Source organism: Mobula hypostoma, chromosome 5 (assembly GCF_963921235.1).
Source record: "Mobula hypostoma chromosome 5, sMobHyp1.1, whole genome shotgun sequence".
NCBI lineage: Eukaryota > Metazoa > Chordata > Chondrichthyes > Myliobatiformes > Myliobatidae > Mobula > Mobula hypostoma.
The window spans coordinates 12,408,265-12,429,355 of NC_086101.1; the positions used below are offsets into that span (position 1 = coordinate 12,408,265).

The following is a 21,091-nucleotide window of genomic DNA, read 5'->3' on the forward strand; positions in this document are numbered from 1 at the left end:
TGGACTTATTTCCTGGCATAATTTACATATTACTATTTAACTATTTATGGTTTTATTACTATTTAATTATTTATGGTGCAACTGTAACAAAAACCAATTTCCCCCAGGATCAATAAAGTATGACTATGACTATCACCTGTGAGAGTGGGGAAGTGTTGACAAAAGAGATCCAGAAAGAAGGTGTGCTGGAAATTAGAAGGAAGATATCCCTGGGAAAGGGAGGAAGAGGAGGGAACATTAATTGAGATACAGTGATACTTTAACACCTATAAATTGTTGACTTCATGTTTTTGAAAACAAAATGGCAAGTTTTCCTTCCCTGGTGATGAAATATAATTACACCCAATTTTTTTAAAAAATAAAAGATTTATTAAAAGCATGTTACAAGATACTTAAAACTGTAAAAAGATTACATTCCAAAACAGACGACTTAAAAAAAATAAAGTAACCCAATACAGAAAACCCGATCAAAGGAATTGAATAGACCTAGTTACCAATGTTTACAAACACAGCCAGATTCAGGACATTGACATAACCCTGTGGTGTTACAGTGAAGACTATTCCCAAGTGCCAACATTAGCATCAGACCCACTGAAGTGTCCAGAGAGCTCAAACCGTGCAAGCCCCAGACAGTCACATTTACAGTCCTTTAATCCACCTCCTCAATAGTTGGTCCGGCAGAACTGGCATTCCCAGCCTGTGCCCTGCACGATTCCCCTGCGGCTGCTCCTTGGTACAGTTTGGCAATGATGGGATTGCAGAGTTTTTCCAGCTCTTTCTGCTTGTGCTCAAACTCCTCCTTCTCTGCCATCTGATTCTTCTCCAGCCAGGATATTGTCTCGTTGCACAGGTCAATGACTTTCCTCTTGTCCTCAGCACTGATCTTTCCGGCCATCTTCTCATCCTCCACAGAGCCCTTCATGTTGAAGGCATAGGACTCCAGGGAGTTCTTGGCTGCAATCTTCTGCCGCTGCATTTCATCCTCATTCTTGTACTTCTCTGCATCTTGCACCATCCTGTCAATTTCCTCCTTACTCAGCCTGCCCTTGTCGTTGGTGATGGTGATCTTGTTTGTTTTCCCGGTGCTCTTGTCAACAGCAGAGACGTTGAGAATGCCATTGGCGTCAATATCGAAGGTCACCTCAATCTGGGGTACGCCACGAGGAGCGGGAGGGATGCCACTCAACTCAAACTTGCCCAGAAGGTTGTTGTCCTTGGTCATGGCTCTCTCACCTTCAAACACCTGAATAAGGACCCCAGGCTGGTTATCAGAGTAGGTGCTGAAGATTTGGGTCTGCTTGGTGGGGATTGTTGTGTTACGCTTGATAAGGGTGGTCATGACTCCACCTGCCGTCTCCAGCCCCAGTGACAGAGCAGCAACATCCAGGAGTAGCAGATCCTGAACATTCTCCGACTTGTCGCCCATCAGAATGGCCGCCTGGACAGCTGCCCCATAGGCCACGGCCTCATCGGGGTTGATGCTCTTGTTCAGCTCCCTACCGTTGAAGAAATCTTGCAGCAGCTTCTGGATCTTGGGGATTCGGGTGGAGCCTCCGACCAGGACAATTTCATGGATCTGGGATTTGTCCAGCTTGGCATCTCTCAGGGCTTTCTCCACTGGCTCCAGAGTGCCCCTGAACAGGTCAGAGTTCAGCTCCTCAAAGCGAGCCCTGGTGAGTGAGGTGTAGAAATCAACTCCCTCAAACAGAGAGTCAATCTCAATACTGGCTTGGGTGCTGGAAGACAGCGTTCTCTTTGCTCTCTCACAGGCCGTCCGCAGCCTCCTCACCGCTCTCTTGTTCTGGCTGATGTCTTTCTTGTATTTCCGCTTGAACTCCTCAATGAAGTGATTGACCATGCGGTTGTCAAAGTCCTCTCCTCCCAGGTGGGTATCTCCAGCTGTTGATTTCACTTCAAAGATACCGTCATCGATGGAGAGAATGGACACATCGAAAGTGCCACCACCCAGGTCAAAGATGAGAACATTACGCTCCCCTTTGCCTTTCTTGTCCAGACCATAGGCAATGGCAGCTGCTGTTGGCTCATTGATGACACGCAGGACATTGAGACCAGCTATCACACCAGCATCTTTGGTTGCCTGGCGTTGGGAGTCATTGAAGTAAGCAGGAACGGTGATGACAGCGTTGGTGACTCTGCAGCCAAGGTAAGCCTCAGCAATTTCCTTCATCTTGGTCAGCACCATGGAGGAGATTTCCTCTGGGTAAAAGGTTTTGTTCTCCCCCTTGTACTCCACCTTCACCTTTGGCTTCCCCGCATCACTCACCACCTGGAAGGGCCAGTGCTTCATGTCAGAATGCACCGTCGGGTCATCAAACCTTCTCCCGATGAGCCGCTTGGCATCAAAGATGGTGTTGGCGGGGTTCATTGCCACCTGGTTCTTTGCTGCATCACCGATGAGCCTCTCGGTGTCGTTGAAGGCCACATAGCTGGGGGTGGTGCGATTGCCCTGGTCATTGGCGATGATCTCCACCTTGCCATGTTGGAAGACCCCTACACAGGAGTAGGTGGTGCCCAGGTCGATACCGATGGCTGTCCCCTTTGATGCAGACATCTGTGTTTCTGACGAAAGCTCCGACGTTCTTTATTGAAATACCAGAAGGAACTCGTTGCTTCTCCAAGCCGATCGTTTACTGCCTGGTCCGCTGCTCCGTCCCTTAATATTGTCCCAGCACAGGGTGTGGGCGGTGCTTTGTTCTTGAGGGACGACCAGGTAAACCAATGAAAACGCCGGCGAGTGACTCACCGCCGAAGGTTGGAGAAGGTTCCGAGGCGGCGGCCAATCACAGCGCTGCTAGTCTGAGACTTGCCAGGGCTTCGCGAATATTCTGGTAATAGCGAGAAAGATCTGGTGCAGTCAAGGAGGTTCTGGCTGAAAACCGAGTCATTCGGGAACCTTTTGAAACACTTCTTAAACTATACGAAACCAGCAATTTCTTCCGAAAGTTCCCTACACGCAAGAAAAAATCTCAAGCACCTTCTGGGGAGAGAATTCTCTGGCTTTAATGGACAAAGCAGCAAACAGGGAACGGCAGCTCTGGTTAATATCTGCAGGACGAAATTATGTGCTGCTGGCAGATCATGAACTCGGTGAAAGACGCTCTTTGGTCGGCCCGAAACTTGATGATCTACCAGCACATGGAGATGTCCGTGGGAGAATGCTGCCGACTGGCACATTCTCGACTGCAGGAGTACGTGCTGAGGGACGCACTGAAACTTGGTGCAGCCACCGCAAGGGCCCGGTGGGGAAGGACCACAGTATAGGTTTCTCCACCCGTGGGAGTGGGAGGGGTCGGAGGGCGTGGTGTATACCCCTCAACAATGATATGCTAAGCTGAACTACTGGAGTGCCACGTGGGTGGCTATAAATACGGATATGTACTGACTATAATGGAAACGTATGGAAAGTTACTGAATGGTTTATTGTATATATTTATTTTTGAATAAAGTATATTTTGAAATAAAAAAACAGAGCACTTCAAAGAAGCATAGAACTGAAAGGCAGAGTTTATGACATTAAATTTTGACAAAAGGACTTTTGCAGTGTTTGTGACCATAACAGGACGTGACGTGGAGTTTAAAAAATATTATCAGACTGGCAGAAATGATGGTAAAGTTTGCGCGAGAAGTTTTTTTTTGTTTTGGTATAGATATACAGGTTCACATGTCATAATTACTCCTTTTGCAGCCCTAGCATAGTATATTGCTAAGGGAAGGTGACTTAAACAGGTTAAAATAAATTATCCGTAACGCAGCGATGTTAGTGTTGTCAGATTCTCCCAGACTCTGCACCAGATCTACCTCGCCACCTCCAGAATTATCGCAAAGTTCCGGCGGCTTGCGAGCTCTCAGCGATACTCCCCGTGTAGAGTCGGTTATGAAACAAACATCGAGTGTGTATGTCGTGTGGGGATAATATTGTTTTTCAGATTTATGTAACGACAATTTACGATGGAAAACATTTATTCTATTTGTTAATGGGATTGAAATTTACCCGATGACTTTTTAGTGAGTTTCTATCGAGGTTGACAGCGCTGAACTCCACCTCACCTCTGACCGGGAGCCTTTTTCTTTCTTTAGCCATGGATTGGCCAGAATACAGCATAGAAACATAGAAACATAGAAAATAGGTGCAGGACTAGGCCATTCGGCCCTTCGAGCCTGCACCGCCATTTATTATGATCATGGCTGATCATCCAACTCAGAACCCAGCCTTCCCTCCATACCCACTGACCCCTGTAGCCACAAGGGCCATATCTAACTCCCTCTTAAACATAGCCAATGAACTGGCCTCAACAGTTTGCTGTGGCAGAGAATTCCACAGATTCACCACTCTCTGTGTGAAGAAGTTTTTCCTAATCTCGGTCCTAAAAGGCTTCCCCTCTATCCTCAAACTGTGACCCCTCGTTCTGGACCTCCCCAACATCAGGAACAATCTTCCCGCATCTAGCCTGTCCAATCCCTTTAGGATCTTATACGTTTCAATCAGATCCCCCCTCAATCTTCTAAATTCCAACGAGTACAAGCCCAGTTCATCCAGTCTTTCTTCATATGAAAGACCTGCCATCCCAGGAATCAATCTGGTGAACCTTCTTTGTACTCCCTCTATGGCAAAGATGTCTTTCCTCAGATTAGGGGACCAAAACTGCACACAATACTCCAGGTGTGGTCTCACCAAGGCCTTGTACAACTGCAGTAGTACCTCCCTGCTCCTGTACTCGAATCCTCTCGCTATAAATGCCAGCATACCATTCGCCTTTTTCACCGCCTGCTGTACCTGCATGCCCACTTTCAATGACTGGTGTATAATGACACCCAGGTCTCGTTGCACCTCCCCTTTTCCTAATCGGCCACCATTCAGATAATAATCTGTTTTCCTATTTTTGCCACCAAGCATGATACTGTAAGATTGAGTGGCGATCTTAGATATTTGGCGACAGTGCGGAAAGTAATTAATTAAGATGAAATCAGCATGTACATTTATGAATGGTGTAAAAGTCAGCTGAGATTAATCAGCCAGAGCATTAATTTTATTTTATAACAATTTCATGGCGGTGGTGTCGGAAAGCTTTAGTGTTTAATTTGACTCAGTGCTGAGATGTAGTCCTGGAGCATACAGAAGACTTGTGGAGGTTGTGGATGATGTCTATATTAGTGATATTGCCCTAATATGTTGACCCGCTGCTGGAGGTTCCCTTGGGCCAGAGGTGTAAGGTGCTAGGATCAGCTCCGGATCAGAATCGGGTTTGTCACAGACGGACACTCAGTGGCCACTTTACTAGGTACAGGTGTGTGTCTGCTGGTTAATGTAAACCACTAAACAGCCAATCCTGTGTTTCTGGTGGTTAATACATACAACTAAACAGCCAATCATGTGGCAGCAGCTCAGTGCATAATATTCCCTAAAGTTTACAGAGAATGGTGGGTAAAACAAAAACTATGCAGTGAGCAAAAATGCCTTGTTATTGAGAGTGGTCAGACTGGTTCTGGACGACAGGAAGGTGACAGTAACTCAAGTAACCACGTGGTACAACAGTGGTGTGCAGAAGAGCGTCTGAATGAACAGCATGGAGAACATTGAAATGGACCTGCTAGAGCACAGATGCACTCTAAGACAGCACTTTATTACAGTAAGCATATATATATATATGCATATTAAATAGTTAAATTAAGATAAGTTCTCTAGTATAAAAGCACAAATTAAAAAAAAAGCATTGAGGTAGTGTACATAGCTTGTTGGTCAGGACTGTGGGAATGGTGGTGTTAAATATTGATGGTGACAACGAACAGCATCCTGTCCAGGTGGTCTAAGGCCGTGTGAAGAGCGAGTTCATTTGAAGTGGAATGGCTTAATCAAACAATTGAAAAAGCTACACTGAAAGCCCGTGAGTTTGGAACGTCCAGCTATGAGAAATATTTATGTAGAATGCAGAAAATGGTGTTACCTGTGTGGGTTGTCACAGATGCAAGAGTTGCTGGAGAACTTACAAGTGGAAAGAAGTGGAGTGATATTTGGAAACTTGTCTTTTTGAAACATCATTTAGCAAGAAAATCACATATGGATGGTGTACAAAAGCTTCGGTAAGAAAATCCTTCATTACCCGCTACAGGCCCTACCTGTGTTTTGTGAGGGTGCAGATGAACGAGAGCAAAAACGATCAAATCCAGAGGAGAGCAAGTTCTTATTGACAGCATTTTGCTGGCTGTTAAAATGAATCCTTGCATACATTCAGTTCAACACACTGATGAACAAATGGAAAAGTGTGTCCAAACCCCAGATAGCTGGAGAAGCAAAGATTACCTGTTTGCATTTCTTGACCTTATCAAAGCTCAAAGTAAGATTTCTTCTCAGAGTACATACATGTCACCACATACAACCCTGCGATTCTTATTCTGTGGACATACTTAGCAAATCTATGGAACAGTAACTGAACTGTAAATATCCAGAACTGTAAACAGTAAACAAGCTGTGCAAATATAAATAAATAGCAATAAGTAACGAGCATGAAATAACATAAGAAATAGGAGCAGGAGAAGGCCATCCGGCCCATCGAGCCTGTCCCGCCATTCAATAAGATAATGGCTGATCTGTCTGTAAACACAGCTCCATCCGCTCGCCTTTCCCCATATCCCTTAATTCCCCTACTATGCAAAAAACTATCGAACTGTTTCCTAAAAATATTTAGTGAAGAAGCCTCAACTGCTTCCCTGGGCTGAGAATTCCACAGATTTACCACTCTCTGGGAAGAACAGTTTCTCCTCATCTGCATTCTAAATCTTCTGCCCTGCATCTTGAGGCAATGTCCCCTAGTTCTAGTCTCACCTGCTGATGGAAACAAGTTTCCTACTTCTACCTTATCTATCTCTTTCAAAATTTTGTATGTTTCTATAAGATCCCCTCTCATTCTTCTGAACTCCAGAGAGTATAGTCCCAGGTGACTCATCTCTCCTCATAGGTTAACCCCTTCATCCCTGGAATCAACCTGGTGAACCTCCTCCGCACTGCCTCCAAAGCCAGTATATCCTTCCTCAAGTATGGAGACCAGAACTGTACACAGTATTCCAGGTGCGGCCTCACCAGTACCCTGTATAATTGCATCATAACCTCCCTGCTCTTGAATTCAATCCCTCTAGCAATGAAGGCCAATATTCCATTCACCTTCTTACTAACCTATTGTACTTGCAAGCCAACTTTTTGCGATTCATGAACAAGCACTCCCAAGTCCCTCTGCACAACAGCATGCTGCAATATTTCACCATTTAAGTAATAATCTGCTCTTCTATTATTCCTTCCAAAGTGGATGATCTCGCATTTACCAACATCGTATTCCATCTGCCAGACCTTGGCCCACTCATTTAACCTATCTATATCCCTCTGCAGACTCTCCACATCCTCTGTACAATTTGCTTTCCCAATCAGTTTAGTGTCATCAGCAGATTTTGCTACACTACACTCAGTCCCCTCTTCCAAATTATCAATGTAAATGGTAAACAGTTGCGACCCCTGTGAAACCCCCCTCACCACAGGCTGCTCACCAGGGAAGCACCCATTTATGCCAACTCTCTGCCTTCTATCAGTTAACCAATCCACTATCCATGCCAATACACTTCCTCTGACACCATGCACTCGTATCTTATTTATGAGTCTCTTCTGCAGCACCTTATCGAACACCCTTTGGAAATCCAAGTACATGACATTCACCTGTTCTCCTCTATCCACTGCACTCATTATAAAAATATAACAAAGTCCTTAAATGAGTGTAGATATCCCCTTCTGTTGACGAACCTGATGGTCGGGGTGTAGTAACTGTTCATGAATCTGGTGGTGTGAATCCTGAGGCACTTTTACCTCACCTGATGGCAGCAGCAAGTAAAGAGCACGGCCTGGGAGGTTTCTGGGTGATTTCTCAATCTTCAACTAAAAGATGCACTTTTAAAGGAATTGCAAACACCTGTGGAAATGAAGCTGTTGCTTTCAGACCAGTGAATAAAGTGAGATGCTGTCTAGACACGTTATACTGCAGGCAATCATAAACATGTATGAGGCATTGATTGTATATTTTGAGGACGATATTACAGAAGAAATATTGTCACAATAAGTTGATAAGCAGTGAATAAAAATAGCTTTAGAGCTGTTAAATGATGTCTTTGAAGAAGAGGCTGCACTGTTGAAGACTCTGCAAAGGAGTGTCTTAATGACAATTGATGCACTTCATTTTGCACGAGGCAAAATTAACAAGATAAGAAAGAAGCATCTGGGAGACAAAGAGTCTTGGAGTGAGGAAGTTAAATTTTTCTGAGCTACAGTTGTGACAGTAGCTACAAATTCTCTGTTGACCTTGATAAGCTATCTCTGTGTTCATTTAGAAGAGAGGTTTCCTGAGGGCGAGGTACAAGGACGGGAGGCTTTTGATTTTTCTGTGCGTGCAGACTGTGACCTCCAGTTTGGCAAAGACCAGAAGAGATTTAATTTTATTTGGCATAAGGTTGTGTACAGGCAGTTTGGACCGAAAGATCCGTTCGTGTGCTGTCCTGTGTTCACTCTCCCCTCATAAGTGAAAAGCTAACAGCCCTGCAACATCCTGGCTAATCTCCCCTTCACCCTTTTCAGCGCAATCCCGGTCTGCGGGGCCGGGGACGGGGTCACCTGTTCATTCACCCAGTACAGCAGCTAATTAAATAATCTAGATTTGCGGCATTTGTGGTAACGGTATTCTAGGAGGAGCACGTGGAATAGTAGGAAATAGATCTTTAAAACATTTGTTCGCCTGATTATTGAGGGGTGTGGGTTAAGCATGCATGCGGATGGCAGAGAAGAAAAAGCATACTTACCTGGCAGGGGAGAAACCGTGATCATTAAGGCGGTTCTCCCAGGACGAGGCTATCCCATTGCACTTCGGGTGTGCTGACGCCTGCGATGTCCCCAAATGCGGGATACTCGACTGCAAAATTTGTGGTAGTGGGGGACTGCGTTCGCGCTCTCCCCTGATTTCTAATCTAAAAACAGGCTGGTCTGTTGTTGAAACGTATTATGTACAGCAAAGAATAATCGCATGAATTGACGATCGCTGGTTCACTTCGCACATCTCGGTGCTTCCAGATATCTCATCATTCACCCACTCGCTTATAAGGTTACAATTTTACAAGTGCCTTCCGTTCTCTCAACCAAACAAACAAATTGCGCCTCAACTTGTTATTTAAGAGCTAGATCAGGAACAACAGAATAAGGTGTGAAAAAAACAATAGGTGCCGGAAACAGCCGCTCACATCAATTCTGTAGAAAAGGACGAACACGAGAAATTCTACAGATACTGAGCTGCAAGTACAAAATAAAATACAAAAAATGTTGGGGGGCCGGCTGAGCGGTCTCGGCGGCTGCTTACCTTTTCGCATCGTTTTTTCCCCCCAAACAAAATATACTTGATAAAATTATTTATGACAAATCATTCAATAACTGTGAATTCATGACCATTTCATTCTATAGTTTAAAAATGGTAGTCACTCACGTGGCACTCTGCTAGTTCATCCGGTATAATACAACCGTAGTTGAGGGGTATACACCCCGCTACCCAACCCATCCCACTCGCGCGGGAGAAGAACCCTAAAGAAACATTCATCCGATTTTTTTTTAAACTTTCAGACGCAAGGCGATATTTCCTCCCTTGATATCCAGATCCAGGAATCATAGTCTCAGGATAAAAACTTGTTCGTTCGGGACAGAGTTGAAAACTCGAGATCAAGGGTCTGTCTAATCCGAAACGTCGACTGTCCATTTCCCTCTGCAGATGATGACTTCAGCCAACACTTAAGATATGTTGGTGCCGATTACAACATCTTTTGTCCCTTGGAGTATATTTTCTACCCCGTATTCAATTCTCCATATTCTATTGTAGAGGGCAGAGAAAGTTCAGCATTTAAGGGAGACAGTTTTAAATACCAGAGGCGCCAATGAATACGACTTGCCGAGGATAGCGGAACCAGGACATGGAACTTGGAACTAGGAGCCTGGGCTTGGACTCCGAGCCAGAGACTGGACAACGACCCAGAACCTGGGCTTGCCTCGGGCTCGGACCCTGGAACAAGGCAAGGACATGACGTGGCTACAGGACTGGACGAGGCTAGAGGCTGGAGGCAGGGGTCTTGGGTCTGGAGAACAGGCGAAGACATGGCGAGGCTGGGGTTCCTGGAGAACAGGCGGAGGCTGGGATCGACGAGGCTTGGGATCTTCGGGGCTAGACGAGGCTTGGGATCTTCGGGGCTAGACGAGGCTTGGGAACTTCGGGGTAAGTACTGGGCAGGACGGAGGACTCCTCCCCACGGAGGCAAGGACAGGGAGGGACAGACCCAACAACAGGGTAACAGCATTACCCGACGGAAGCAAGGGACAGAAAGCGAGTAAGGTCCGGGGTGGCTCCAAGACTCGAGGCGGCCGGTAACTTCGGCGGTCTACAAAACAGCCAAATCCATATCTCGATGACTGCACTAGCCTTCCACCGGTGGGTTGCTCCAAGGGAAGACTGACAAGACAACCCAACCACCACACTCGACCCCAGGACCACTTATATTCCCAGCCCCAAGATGAGCATCAGGTGTTTATGGTTAAGTCCGACCGAAACAAGGGAGAGCCGGAAGACCCGGAGATCAGAATCGGACCGTGAACCGGAAAGCGGAGTTCGGACCGGCCCATGACATTTCTTTCGTCAGAGTGTGTTGAAACTGTGGATTCCTTACCACAAATGGCTGGCGAAGACCTCAAGTTATTGGAGACACTTAAAGATGAGGTTGATAGTTTCTTGATTAGTGAGCGTATCAAAGGTTATTGATGGAGAGAAAGCAGGGGAATGGATTTAAGAAGGAAAATTATTTAGCGATTATTGCATGCCAAAGCAGTATCGATGGGCTGAATGGACTCATTCTGTTCCTCTGTCTAAAGGTGATTTAAATCAGAAGTTCAATAAGCACCCGCTTAGAGTGTACAGAAATCTCTGCAAGATTTTACGTGATTACAAGGTAAAATACCTTGTAACTGATAAAGTTCCTTTACATCCTGATACTGTATGATACGCTGTTGGTGATGCACAGAAACGCCAACAGTTGTGCGGAGAGCAGCTGGGAAATGGCCCTTCCACCCAACTTGTCCAAGCCCCACAACAGCATCCTCCCGGCTAGTCCCAGTTGCCCGCAACCTGTCAATCACTTCCCCTCCATGTACCTGTACAAACACACACCTCAAAACTCAGCCTGCTGCCAATACCAAACGTCGTTCCCAGCATATGGGATTCTCTCCCAAGGCAGTGAATTAAGCTGTTTTTGGTGACAATGCAGGAGCTACTGGCGAAGGGCAACATCACTAGATCTGTCAACTTTGGGGACTGGTCACCTTCTTGAAGAACCAAAAGCCTTCTGGTAAAGTAATGCCAAACTGCACCTGTGAGGGTGGGGAAGTGTTGACAAAAGAGATCCAGAAAGAAGGTGTGCTGGAAATTAGAAGGAAGATATCCCTGGGAAAGGGAGGATGAGGAGGGAACATTCATTGATATACAGCAATACTTTAACACCCATAAATTGTTGATTTCATGTTTTTGAAAACAAAATGGCAAGTTTTCCTTCTCTGGTGATGAAATATAATTACACCCAATTTTTAAAAAATTAAAAGATTTATTAAAAGCATATTACAAGATACTTAAAACTGTACAAAGTTTACATTCCAAAACAGATGACATTAAAAAAAGTAAAATAATGTAGTGGGAAGTGTATTGAGGTAAGTGCACGCATTATGGCCAGTTAAGGGACCACCAGTGCTTTTGAACAGAATATCAGAATCAGAATCAGGTTTATTAACAGAGGTGCTGTTGAATTTGTTAATTTAGCAGCAGCAGTTCAATGCAATACATAACATAAAAAGTAAATACATAAGTAGATCAATTACAGTAAGTCTATATATGTGAATTTAATAGAGTAAAACTAGTGCAAAACAGAAATATAAATTATATATATATATGGTAGTGTTCACGGGTTCAATGACCATTCAGAAATCAGATTGTAGTGGGGAAGAAGCTGTTCCTGAATTGCTGAGTGTGTATCTTTACATAGAAACATAGAAACATAGAAAATAGGTGCAGGAGTAGGCCATTCGGCCCTTCGAGCCTGCACCGCCATTTATTATGATCATGGCTGATCATCCAACTCAGAACCCCGCCCCAGCCTTCCCTCCATACCCCCTGATCCCCGTAGCCACAAGGGCCATATCTAACTCCCTCTTAAATATAGCCAATGAACTGGCCTCAACTGTTTCCTGTGGCAGAGAATTCCACAGATTCACCACTCTCTGTGTGAAGAAGTTTTTCCTAATCTCGGTCTTAAAAGCCTTCCCCTTTATCCTCAAACTGTGGCCCCTTGTTCTGGACTTCCCCAACATCGGGAACAATCTTCCTGCATCTAGCCTGTCCAATCCCTTTAGGATTTTATACATTTCAATCAGATCCCCCTCAATCTTCTAAATTCCAACGAGTACAAGCCCAGTTCATCCAGTCTTTCTTCATATGAAAGTCCTGCCGTCCCAGGAATCAATCTGGTGAACCTTCTTTGTACTCCCTCTATGGCAAGGATGTCTTTCCTCAGATTAAGGGACCAAAACTGCACACAATACTCCAGGTGTGGTCTCACCAAGGCCTTGTACAACTGCAGTAGTACCTCCCTGCTCCTGTACTCGAATCCTCTCGCTATAAATGCCAGCATACCATTCGCCCTTTTCACCGCCTGCTGTACCTGCATGCCCACTTTCAATGACTGGTGTATAATGACACCCAGGTCTCGTTGCACCTCCCCTTTTCCTAATCGGCCACCATTCAGATAATAATCTGTTTTCCTATTTTTGCCACCAAAGTGGATAACTTCACATTTATCCACATTAAATTGCATCTGCCATAAATTTTCCCACTCACTCAACCTATCCAAGTCACTCTGCATCCTCTTAGCATCCTCTTCACAGCTAACACTGCCACCCAGCTTCGTGTCATCCACAAACTTGGAGATGCTGCATTTAATTCCCTCATCCAAGTCATTAATATATATTGTAAACAACTGGGGTCCCAGCACTGAGCCTTGCAGTACCCCACTAGTCACCGCCTGCCATTCTGAAAAGGTCCCGTTTATTCCCGCTCTTTGCTTCCTGTCTGCTAACCAATTCTCCACCCACACCAATACCTTACCCCCAATACCGTGTGCTTTAAGTTTGCACACTAATCTCCTGTGTGGGACCTTGTCAAAAGCCTTTTGAAAATCCAAATATACCACATCCACTGGTTCTCCCCTATCCACTCCACTAGTTACATCCTCAAAAAATTCTATGAGATTCGTCAGACATGATTTTCCTTTCACAAATCCATGCTGACTTTTTCCGATGTTTCACCGCTTTCCAAATGTGCTGTTATTACATCTTTGATAACTGACTCCAGCAGTTTCCCCACCACCGACGTTAGGCTAACCGGTCTATAATTCCCCGGTTTCTCTCTCCCTCCTTTTTTAAAAAGTGGGGTTACATTAGCCACCCTCCAATCCTCAGGAACTAGTCCAGAATCTAACGAGTTTTGAAAAATTATCACTAATGCATCCACTATTTCTTGGGCTACTTCCTTAAGCACTCTAGGATGCAGACCATCTGGCCCTGGGGATTTATCTGCCTTCAATCCCTTCAATTTACCTAACACCACTTCCCTACTAACATGTATTTCGCTCAGTTCCTCCATCTCACTGGACCCTCTGTCCCCTACTATTTCTGGAAGATTATTTATGTCCTCCTTAGTGAAGACAGAACCAAAGTAATTATTCAATTGGTCTGCCATGTTCTTGCTCCCCATAATCAATTCACCTGTTTCTGTCTGTAGGGGACCTACATTTGTCTTTACCAGTCTTTTCCTTTTTACATATCTATAAAAGCTTTTACAGTCAGTTTTTATGTTCCCTGCCAGTTTTCTCTCATAATCTTTTTTCCCCTTCCTAATTAAGCCCTTTGTCCTCCTCTGCTGAACTCTGAATTTCTCCCAGTCCTCAGGTGAGCCACTTTCTCTGGCTAATTTGTATGCTTCTTCTTTGGAATTGATACTATCCCTAATTTCTCTTGTCAGCCACGGGTGCACTACCTTCCTTGATTTATTCTTTTGCCAAACTGGGATGAACAATTGTTGTAGTTCTTTCATGCAACCTTTAAATGCTTGCCATTGCATATCCACCGTCAATCCTTTAAGTGTCATTTGCCAGTCTATCTTAGCTAATTCACGTCTCATATCTTCAAAGTTATCCCTCTTTAAGTTCAGAACCTTTGTTTCTGAAATAACTATGTCACTCTCCATCTTAATGAAGAATTCCACCATATTATGGTCAGTCTTACCCAAGGGGCCTCTCACGACAAGATTGCTAATTAACCCTTCCTCATTGCTCAAAACCCAGTCCAGAATAGCCTGCTCTCTAGTTGGTTCCTCGACATGTTGGTTCAAAAAACCATCCCGCATACATTCCAAGAAATCCTCTTCCTCAGCACCTTTACCAATTTGGTTCACCCAATCTACACGTAGATTGAAGTCTCCCATTATAACTGCTGTTCCTTTATTGCACACATTTCTATTTTCCTGTTTAATACCATCTCCGACCTCACTACTACTGTTAGGTGGCCTGTACACAACTCCCACCAGCGTCTTCTGCCCCTTAGTGTTACGCAGCTCTACCCATATCGATTCCACATCTTCCCGGCTTATGTCCTTCCTTTCTATTGCATTAATCTCTTCTTTAACCAGCAACACCACCCCACCTCCCCTTCCTTCATATCTATCCCTCTTGAATATTGAATATCCCTGAACGTTGAGCTCCCATCCTTGGTCACCCTGGAGCCATGTCTCTGTGATCCCAACTATATCATAATCATTAATAACAATCTGCACTTTCAATTCATCCACCTTATTACGAATGCTCCTTGCATTGACACACAAAGCCTTCAGGCGCTCTTTTACAACTCTCTTAGCCCTTATACAACTATGTTGAAAAGTGGCCCTTTTTAATGCTTGCCCTGGATTTGTCGGCCTGCCACTTTCACTTTTCTCCTTAGTACTTTTTGCTTCTACCCTCACTTTACACCCCTCTGTCTCTCTGCACTGGTTCCCACCCCTCTGTTGTGAACTAACCTCCTCACGCCTAGCCTCTTTAATTTGATTCCCACCCCCCAACCATTCTAGTTTAAAGTCACCTCAGTAGCCCTCGCTAATCTCCCTGCCAGGATATTGGTCCCCCTAGGATTCAAGTGTAACCCGTCCTTTTTGTAGAGGTCACGCCTGCGCCAAAAGAGGTCCCAATGATCCAAAAACATGAATCCCTGCCCCCTGCTCCAATCCCTCAGCCACCCATTTATCCTCCACCTCATTGCATTCCTACTCTCACTGTCGCGTGGCACAGGCAGTAATCCCGAGATTACTACCTTTGCGGTCCTTTTTCTCAAGTCCCTTCCTAGCTCCCTATATTCTCCTTTCAGGACCTCATCCCTTCTCCTACCTATGTCATTGGTACCTATATGTACCACGACCTCTGGCTCCTCACCCTCCCACTTCAGGATATCTTGGACACGATCAGAAATATCCCGGACCCTGGCACCAGGGAGGCAAACTACCATCCGGGTCTCTGGACTGCGTCCACAGAATCGCCTATCTGACCCCCTTACTATCGAGTCCTCTATCACAACTGCCCTCCTCTTCCTTGCCCTACCCTTCTGAGCTGCAGGGCCAGACTCTGTGCCCGAGGCACGGCCACTGTCGCTTCCCCCGGGTAAGCTTTCCCCCCCAACAGTACTCAAACAGGAGTACCTATTGTTAAGGGGCACAGCCACCGGGGTACTCCCTATTACCTGACTCTTCCCCTTCCCCCTCCTAACCGTGACCCACTTGTCTGCCTCCCGTGGCCCCGGCGTGACCACCTGCCTGCAACTCCTCTCTATCAACTCCTCACTCTCCCTGACCAGACGAAGGTCATCGAGCTGCAGCTCCAGTTCCCTAACGCGGTCCCTTAGGAGCTGCATCTCGATGCACTTGGCACAGATGTCGACATCCGGGAGGCTTGGAGACTCCAGGGCCTCCCACATCCGACACCGAGAACAGCAAACTGCCCTCATCCTCATACTGCCCCTCTCCTCAAATAACAACAGAAAATGAATGCCAAACCTTCCTCGCCTCGCCCGTTTCCGCCAAAGCCCGTTGAGCTGAAGCCCTTGTCTTCACTCTGCTCCCGGCTCACTCCGCCGCCCGCAAACTACGCTGCCCGCTCTATGAGGCTCTGTTCCTTTTAAATCTGCCACGCTTCCCTGCCTCCTTCCCAACAGTAACCATGAGAAGAGGGTATGCCCTGGATGATGGGGGTCTTTAATAATGGACTTTACCTTTCTGAGGCACCGCTCCTTGAAGATGTCTTGATGTCAGACAGTGATGTAACCCATCAGAATGCTCTCCACCGTCCATCTATAGAGGTTTTCGACTGTTTTAGGCGACTAACTAAATCCCTTCAAACTCCTAATCCTGCAAAAATTCTACAAAGGTATTTTATTCGGTCCAGTACATCAAGGGTAAAGCCCCCTCCCCACAACCATTGAGCAGATCTACATGAAACGCTGTTGTAGGAAAGCAGCATCCACCATCAGTGATCCGACCAGCCAGGCCAAGCTCTTTTCTCACGGCTGCCATCAGGTAGAAGGTACAGATGCCTCAGGACTCAACGCCACCAGGTTCAGGAACAGTTACTACCCCTCAACCATCAGGCTCTTGAACAAAAGAGGATAACTACACTCATCTATGAGATTTTCCCAGAACCTATTATCTTACTTAAAGGACTCTTTATCTTGTTATTTCATGCTCTCATTATTTATTGCAAAAGATAAATATATATGTTTGCATTTGCACAGTTTGCCGTCTTGTATGCTCCACTTGATCTCTCATTGATCCTACTTACAGTTACTATTTTATAGATTTGCTGAGTATCTCGGGGTTTCTATATGGTGTCATGTATGTATTCTGATAATAAATTTTACTTTGAACTTTGAACTTTGAACTCTCAACTCCACCGCACCCTCAGACAACAAATTTCCAGATTGCAACCACCCTCTGGGAGATGAAGTTCACTCTCAGGCCCCACTAACCCTCGCTCCTAAACTCCGGTTTGAACTCGACTGGCCACTGGGTAAACAATGACCCTGTCCATGCCACCTGGGCCTCTCTCTCCCATTTATGATCACCTTTTCCTTCCCCAAGTAAAACAAATCTAATCTGACCCCGTCCCTGGATTTCTCTCAGTTGTCAGGGGACGGAGGCAAAACCCAACAGCTTGAAAATTGATTTCCTCCGAATAGAAATATCAAATACTTACATTTTTATGATGAGGGAGTTAGTGTAAAGGAGATTTTCTTACACACAGAGGTTGGTGGTTTTCCCCGGAATGAGCTGTTTGTCGTGGTGGTGGAAGCAGATCCGATGCAGTTTAAGAGCGTTTTAAATAAGAACATGAGCGGGTATGAAGAGATAGGGATCGTGTGGAGGAGAAGGGATTTAATTTAATTTGGCATAACGTTGTGTACACAGACATCCCACCTCTCCTGGAAGTTCCGGGAGTCTCCCGCTTATTGATAGTGGTTTCCTGATGCCAGGAAATTATATACAATATCCCGGAAATCGATTTTTTCGAGAGGGAGAGCGAACATCCTGATTGGTCTCTCTTCGTGCTGAGAGTGGTCCCACCACCGGGCCGCGAGGAAACGATATGATTTGGCGATATGAGTCAGCTGCACCTTCCCTCATTCCCTGTCACGCCCACTGTTGAGCTTGAACGCACGCGAGGTCATTACCCACATGTCATCCATGTCAGCGTGGGAAGAAGATCAACTCCTCGAGCTTGCAAATGACGGTGGGCTGAAAAGTTGCAATGATTTTATATGTTCATACGAGGAAAATATGCGCTGTGTGTTTAATATGCAAACATTACTTAAAATGTTATGATGCTATTGCCTTATAAGTGACTTATAATTGACTTATCACCATATTCATGGGAGGAAAGTACGCGCTGTGTGTTTAATATTAAATTTGTTAGATAAACCTTTTTAGAAATGAAATTGAGTGTATTAGCCACTGATAAGTGATTTATAGTTGACTTATCACTTATATTCCGGTCGTGATTAACACGCACCTCCCCCCCCCCCCCCCCCCGTCGGCCGGTCCGCGGTGCAAGAAAGGTTGGGGACCCCTGCTAAGTAGACCTATCAGTTTTCTCTGTGAGCGGACTTTACAGTCGACCTCAAAAATAATGACAGTATTGCTGGCTGCACTGTTTGCAAGAGTGACTTTTCTATTGTCGATGGTGGGTTAAAATGTAAAAGACAAGTTGAGGTGAGTTTAACAGATGTCATTCGTTCATTAGCATAGCTAACATTATTTAAACTAACTGGCTAGCTGCTAAGGAGCTACTCTATTGATGTCCTACGTGATGAGGCCAAACTCCCTGTAGACTTGCTTAAAATTGTAATAGAATAAACATGATAATATAAGGACATATATTAACGTCACACTTTCTGCATATATCCATCTTGGTTTACAGATTAGACAAAATCACTAAAACAAAGTATTACATACACCCTTGTAGATCGACCGGGGGGGAGGGAGATATGTGGTTGAGGGGGGCGGGGTGCTATTGCAGGGTGGGATGTCTGTGCACAGGCATTTTGAGCCGAAAGATCAGCTCCTGTGCGCACTCTCCCTGTGTTTAATCTCCCCTCATAAGTGAAAAGCTGACCCCCCCAGCAATTTCCTGGCTAATCTCCCCTTCACCCTTTCCAGCGCAATCCCGGTCTGCGGGGCCGGGGACGGGGTCACCTGCTCATTCACCCTGTGGGCCTCAGGGAGCTCCCTGCATTTCCTCAAGGAAAACACTGACACCGTGCGGTCGGGTTCGGCAACGACCAGTCGCTGCAAACCAATCGTGGCGCACATTTCCTTTTTTAGAAAACATGCAGATTAACGTCTAGGAATTATCAGTGCTAAAGCACAGAAGCTAATCAAATAAATAGATTTGTGGTATTTGTGGCAACGGTATTCTGGAAGGAGCACGTGGAATAGTAGGAAATAGATCTTTAAAAGATTTGTTCGCCTGAATATTGAGGGCTGTGGGTTAAGCATGCATACGGATGCATAAAAAAGGGATATTTATCTGCAAACAAGAGGAATTCTGCAGATGCTGGAAGTTCAAGCAAGGTTTCTCCACCCGTGGGAGTGGGAGGGGTCGGAGGGCGGGGAGTATACCCCTCAACAATGAAATGATATGGTAAGCTGAACTACTGGAGTGCCACGTGGGTGGCTATAAATACGGGTATGTACTGTGCATAATGCAAACGTATGTAAAGGATGAAAAGTTATTGAATGGTTAATTGTATATATTTATTTTTGAATAAAGTATACTTTGAAATATAAAAAAAACATACATCAAAGTTGCTGGTGAACGCAGCAGGCCAAGCAGAAGGAAGACTCTTCCTTCAGTTAGTCCTGACGAAGGGTCTCGGCCTGAAACGTCGACTGCGCCTCTTCCTATAGATGCTGCTTGGCCTGCTGCGTTCACCAGCAACTTTGATGTATGTTGCAGGGATATTTATCTAACCGGGGAGAGACCGTGATCGTGAAGGCTGTTTTCCCAGGACGAGGCTAACCCACCGTTCTTCTAAGAACGTAGCGGTTCTTGCTGTGCTCGGAACGGAGAGATCTTTGTTTGGGAGAGGATCTGGCGCTGACGGCGCTGCTGAACGTGCTCTCTCTGAACAACGAAGGAAAAGGATGGCTGGTAAGACCAGCGCATGAGGAGGGAGTGTTGCAGAGACCAGCGACTCAGAGGAAAGAGCTGAGGGCTATAACGACCAGCGCATCAATGATGCAGACCGGAGAATCCGGCGTAGCGGCGACTTCTGGAAAGTCCAGCCAATCAGAGAAGAGAGTTGCGGAGTCCATCGAATCGGGGAAGAGAGCCGGGGAGACCGGCGAATCGGGGAAGAGAGCGGGGGAGACCGGCGAATCGGGGAAGAGAGCCGGGGAGGCCGGCGAATCGGGGAAGAGAGCCCGGGAGACCGGCGCACCGAGGAGGACGTCGAGGGAGACCAGCCCTTCCGCTCGTGGAGCTGGTATCAAGAACACTGTGCGAATGAGTGTCAAGGATCTGAAGGATGGCAACGGCTTCAATCGGATTACCTTCATTCGTAAGGTGCTTTTCGATTGCTGCGGCTTTAAGGTAGACGATCTGTACTGCGTGCAGGATTTCCCGAGTTACTATGATATCACCTTCCGGCGTGCCGTGGGGTGGCAGGGACTGCTCCAGTGCTTCTCCGAGAAAGGGAGCGAGGCGCCGCTGTCGCTATTTAAAGTGCAACCTCTCTTTGCCGTGGCAACGCAGGAGTGAACAATTGCGATACAGATGTTTAATATCTATGTGCCTGTCGTCGACGTTCTCACGTTCCTCGCGTGATATGTAGAGAGCGTGGGGAGGTGTGAGGCCGTCGACGACAGTCTGGAGGTTTGGACATCTGAACGGCAGGTCAGAGTAAAGTTAAGGATGTGGGAGTGGGAGGGGTTGGGTGGGGAGGAGACCTACCTTCATCAGCGGTGTGGACAGATAATCAACATGGTGCCCAAGGAGTGGGTGGAATTGTTAATTTGGGAAAGTATTAGAGCCATCGCGTGCCTTTATTGTTGATAATTTTATTGTTAATAAGTCTTAACTGTTGACCAAGGATTGAGAGTAAATGAATGGTTTATCGTAAACGTCTTTCATTTGTAAATGAACAGAGAGTCAACGCATAATTTTATTGTTAATAACTTTGTTGAATAAGGACTCAGAGTCAACGACTGTTTTTTCATGTAACACTTCTGAATAAAGTAGCTTTGGAAAAAAAAAGGTTCTCCCAGGACACCCTTTGCACTTCGGGTGTGCTGACGCCTGCGATGTCCCCAAATGCGGGATACTCGATTGCAAAATTTGTGGTAGTGGGGGACTGCGTTCGCGCTCTCCCCTG

At 45.8% G+C, this 21,091-nt stretch overlaps 1 protein-coding gene, 1 non-coding gene and 1 pseudogene across 2 annotated transcripts; 2 read left to right on the top strand and 1 right to left on the bottom strand.

Moving 5' to 3' along the window:
* Positions 1-383: 383 nt before the first annotated feature.
* On the bottom strand, positions 384-2,679 carry LOC134346594 (heat shock cognate 71 kDa protein-like). Its single transcript, XM_063048032.1, has one exon. The coding sequence runs from the start codon at positions 2,570-2,572 to the stop codon at positions 650-652; it is 1,923 nt and encodes a 640-aa protein (XP_062904102.1). The 5' UTR covers positions 2,573-2,679; the 3' UTR covers positions 384-649.
* A 6,163-nt stretch (positions 2,680-8,842) lies between these two features.
* On the top strand, positions 8,843-9,006 carry LOC134347373 (U1 spliceosomal RNA). The gene has a single exon (XR_010018129.1). It is a non-coding gene; the product is annotated as a U1 spliceosomal RNA (small nuclear RNA).
* An 11,933-nt stretch (positions 9,007-20,939) lies between these two features.
* LOC134347394 (U1 spliceosomal RNA) lies at positions 20,940-21,091 on the top strand (annotated as a pseudogene).

Coding starts and splice junctions, on each gene's coding strand:
- LOC134346594 (XM_063048032.1), bottom strand. CDS start 2,572: ATGTCTGCATCAAAGGGGACAGCCATCGGTATCGACCTGGGCACCACC.